The sequence below is a fragment of the Hylobates moloch genome, unplaced genomic scaffold, assembly GCF_009828535.3.
Source record: "Hylobates moloch isolate HMO894 unplaced genomic scaffold, HMol_V3 SCAFFOLD_5557, whole genome shotgun sequence".
Lineage (NCBI taxonomy): Eukaryota > Metazoa > Chordata > Mammalia > Primates > Hylobatidae > Hylobates > Hylobates moloch.
Genome location: NW_026657832.1, coordinates 1 through 4,548, shown reverse-complemented (window position 1 = coordinate 4,548; position 4,548 = coordinate 1). Strand labels below are relative to the sequence as shown.

Here is a 4,548-nt window from a genome sequence, read left to right as displayed (position 1 = left end):
CCAGACCCAGTCCCCCCACCCAGGGAGTGGGTCAGCTGGAAACCCTGCAGACAGTCACAGCTCTCAGCCTCCTTTCTGACAACGTCCATCACTGACTCCATCAGCTCCGCGCCTTCTGTGTAGTGTCCCTTGGCCCAGTTGTTTCCGGCCCCACACTGACCTGTAAGACAGTACAGCCAGTCACTCGATGGCCAGGTGTACGGTCATCAGTGGTCACCATAACGCAGAAAGCGCCAGTGTCACGTGTGAGGTGAACGCACCATTCGCCCTGCAGGTGGAGCAAATGAAACCCACTCCCCGAGTTACAGGACAGCAGCTTCCCCCGTTAGGAATTAAGTCAAGAGTCAAATCTGAGACGGGCTAACAGACCTCGCTGCAGGTGGAGCAAATGAAACCCCCTCCCCCGAGTTACAGGACAGCAGCTTCCCCTGTTAGGAATTAAGTCAGGAGTCAAACCTGAAACGGGCTAACAGACCTCGCTGCAGGTGGCTCCTGCCCGTTTTCAGGGAAGGCAGAAGCCACGGCCCCAGCTCAGCTCCCTGCTCCGAGTTTACATCAGCAGCTCCTCACCTTGAGGAGACACCCGGGCCTTCCTCCCAAAGCCCGTTTAGGAGAAGCAGATGGAGCGACTCGACTCGGGGGATAGGAGGGGGTTCAGGGGCCCTGGCTCCACAGTTCCCACAGCGATGACCTTGGGGCGCTCGTGGATTTTGAGCTGCCCTGACCCCAGTCCTCCCCCGCAGCTCACCGAAGATGAAGTTGTCTGGCCTGAAGATCTGCCCGAAGGGCCCTGAGCGCACAGAGTCCATGGTGCCCGGCTCCAGATCCACGAGCACAGCGCGGGGCACGTACCTGCCACCTGAGAGGGGGGAGGGCATTAGCAGGGGAGGGCCGCGTTCCCAGGAGGGCGGCGGGGGAAGGACGGGGTCTCACCGCTGGCCTCGTTGTAGTACACGTTGATGCGCTCCAGCTGCAGGTGGCTGTCCCCGTGGTAGGTGCCAGTGGAGTCGACGGCATGTTCATCGGAGATCACCTCCCAAAACTGCCAGAGACGGGAGGGGCCAGACAGGCCAGGGCTGAGTCACGGAGGCGCCCCAGCCGCTCTCCCACCCCACCCTCACCCGCACCCCCATCCCTAGGCCGCCCTGTCCCTGGGGTCCACCCCGGCCGCCTCGCCAGCCGCCCAGTTCCACCGTCCCCGGCAGGGAGCCCAGGGGCCGCAATGCAGGGGCACCACCCCGCCACTGCCAACATCTTCCCTGGCCGCCCGGGCTGGGCCCTCAGAGCCCCGGCTGCCAACCTTGGCGCCGATCTGGTTCCCGCACTGCCCGGCCTGCGTGAGCACAATCTCCCTCATGGCCAAGGCGGGATTAGGGCGGCAGCAGAGGCACGAGAAGGAGGAGCAGACGCACAGCGACCTAGCCCGCCCTCCACCAACGCTTAAATAGCCCCGCGCCCACCTCCCTCAGCCTCGGATTGGGCTCCCAGAATAAGCAACAGATTTATTCCACACAGGTGCACCCACCTGTGAATCCTTTGGCGTTGAACGTCTGTTGGAGAGCTCAGGTCTCCTTCCTGTGGTCCTTTCCACGTTGGGGAAAGCTGCTCAGCTGGAGAACTTCCTCCCACGTCTTTAGTGAGACTAGATCCCTAGCTGAGCTGAAAGTGAATTTTCCTCCCATGTGGGAGGGTAAGACTCGTTTCCATATTCACAGAGTGCCTTTGCACCTGTCCTAGATTGATGACATATTTTTGTAATGGATGAGTCCCTTCATCTATTAGGAGATCTGTGGTTAGGAAAGGCCTTCCATATGTTAACTCAACAGGACTTAATTATACGTTTTACTTTGGAGCAGTTCTAACCCGCAGAAAGCTATGGGTGTTAGGCCTCTGATTTAGCTAGAGTCTTCTTTACAGTAGGATTAGTCCTTTCACCTTTCCCGAGGACTGCGGTCTCCAGCAGAGTGAAGGTGATATTGGACTCTTAAAGCTGAGGATAGGTGATGGGTTATGCCTGCTGTGGAACATGGGCCATTGTCACTTTGCAGGCTTTTAGATTACCCAGACTGAGGAGTTATTTCTTCTAGTAAACATTTTTCAGATGGGGTGGGGAATGCCTTGATCTAACCAGTGAAGGTATCAGTAAGCATTAGCAAATATTTGAATCTCCTGCAGGAAGGCATCGGGGTAAATTAGAGTTGCCAGTTCTCACCTGGATAGGTTCCTCAATTTTGGACAGGTTTAACTGGAGAAGGAGAAAATTGCTGGCTGTTTGGGTCATGTCAGGCACAGAGCTCACAGTGCTGAGTCACCTGTTTCAGTGTTTTGAAAAGACTTACCGCTATAAACAAATGAGACATTAACAGAAACAAAGAATCCCTTCTAGGGTGAAAAGAATCATGAAAGTGCTGAATTACATCCCTATGATTGGTACTTGGCATTAGTAATTTATTACCATCATTCAGCCAGCCAGAGGGGCCCTGGACTGAAATGAATCCCTGGCCCATTTTTGTTCTTCTTCAGAGTATTCTGGCCCAGTTCTACCCATGCTGACCAGCACGCCCATAAGCTTCATTGGCCCTTTCAGTGCAGGACCCTTGGCTGCAGCATCTACAAGGGCATCTCCTTTTACATGGTCGGTCTCTCTTTCGATGTCCTCTGCAATTAATTATAGTCACTTTTTCACAGCAAAGCAGCATTCTAACAAGCTCAAAATCTGAATGATGTTTTATGGAAAAGCCCTTGGGTGTCAGGAGTCCCTACCCATTCCAAATTGCAGCATAAGCATGAAGCACTAAAAAATCATACTTGGAATCAGTGTAAATGTTAACTTTTAAATCCTTTCCCAATTGCAAGGGCCTAGTAAGTTCAATTAACTCAGTTTTTTGAGCTGAGGTTGAGGCCAGCAAGGCTTGTGCCTTGATTCTCTTGTGCTGACTAATAATAGCATATCTAGCCCTCCTGTTTTCCTGATGCATAAAACAACTCGCATCTGTTAACCACTCTTCCTTAGGATGGTCAAGGGGCTCATCTCTCTTAAGGCTGGCCTGCTAGAATAAATTTGTTTCATAACCTGTGACATGCTTGGGCTGTGTCCCCAGTCAAATCTTATCTTGAATTGTAGCTCCCATAATTCCCATATATTGTGGGAGGGACCCAGTGGGAGGCAATCAAATCAGGGGATGGGTCTTTCCCATGCTGTTCTCGTGACAGTGAATAAGCCTCATGAGATCTGATGGTTTATTTATTTATTTATTTTTGAGACAGAGTCTTGCTCTGTTCTCAGGCTGGAGTGCGTTATCATGATCTTGGCTCACTGCAACCTCTGACTCCTCGGTTCAAGCGATTCTCCTGTCTCAGCCTCCTGAGTAGCTGGGATTACAGGCGCCCACCACCATGCCTGTCTAATTTTTGTACTTTTAGTATAGACAGGGTTTCACCACGTTGGCCAGGCTGGCCTCAATCTCCTCACCTCAGGTCATCCACTGCCTTGGACTCCCACAGTGCTGGGATTACAGCTGATGGTTTTATACAGGGGAGTTCCCTACACAAGCTCTTTTGCCTGCTGCCATGTAAGAGATGTGACTTTGTTCCTCACCTGCCTTCTGCCATGAGCGTGAGGCCTCCCTGACCATGTGCAACTGTGAGTCAATTAAACGTCTTTTCTTTACAAATTACCCAGCCTCAGATATGTCTTTATTAGCAGCATGAGAACGGACTAATACAACCTATATGCCAGAAAGGCTGGGAGCACCTGTGGACTCTGATAAGTAGCTGGGTTTATGGTTTGGCAGACTTTAAGGGTTATGTCTGGAGTGTCCAGCAATAAGGCCTGACACTTTCATAAATGTTCTCCTATTATCCACTGGTGCCCTTTAGCTTCTAGGACCACCTTCCCTTGGTGTGGGGTCAAAAACCTGTAGGTGCTGTTCTAATGTTAGTTTATTGGCTTTGCCAACTAGAAAAGTGGTAGCAGCAATAGCTCTAAGACATCAAGGCTAAAAGCCAGAGGATCGCTGAGGAAAGTAAAAGCTAAACTGTTTGGGGCCTCTTTCCTGGGGCAGCCTCCAGGCCACTACAAAACGGAGGTGGTGAGCAGAAAGGCAACAACATGCAGAGCACTCAGGTGAGGGACAAAGAGCACAAGGTGGACAGTCCAAAAAGAGAAAGTGGCAAACATCTTGTTTAGCCAAATCCATTCTTCTCAACATTCCCCAGGGCCTCTAACCCTGTGGGCTTGGCCTCTAATCTGAGTATGACACCCCCAGGTCTCTAACTTTGGGCTGAGTTCTCACCCTGACATTATACCCTAGGGCCTCTCACTTAAGTAATATTGGATAATCATCCTTGCCAACCTGAATGGCTTCACGACTCTAAAAGGCAGCCCACTTGCCAGCTGACTGATTCTATGTGGATTGTTTTCCTTGGAGTGGGGGTCTTTTCTTGGTGTCCCTTCATGGTGTTGCTGACAGATGTTGCTGGAAAAGAGGGTCCTGATATAGACCACAAAGTAGGATTCTTAGATCTTGTGCAGGAAAAAATTTGAGG

General features: G+C 51.5%; 1 protein-coding gene across 1 annotated transcript; it reads right to left on the bottom strand.

Moving 5' to 3' along the window:
- Positions 1-19: 19 nt before the first annotated feature.
- Positions 20-1,602, bottom strand: LOC131382780 (tubulin beta-8 chain-like; the record flags this gene model as incomplete). The annotated part of the gene is made up of 4 exons (XM_058435292.1): positions 20-160; positions 749-859; positions 934-1,042; positions 1,526-1,602. Coding segments are annotated over 4 exons (438 nt in total), but the record flags the coding sequence as incomplete, so codon positions are not given.
- Positions 1,603-4,548: the final 2,946 nt, after the last annotated feature.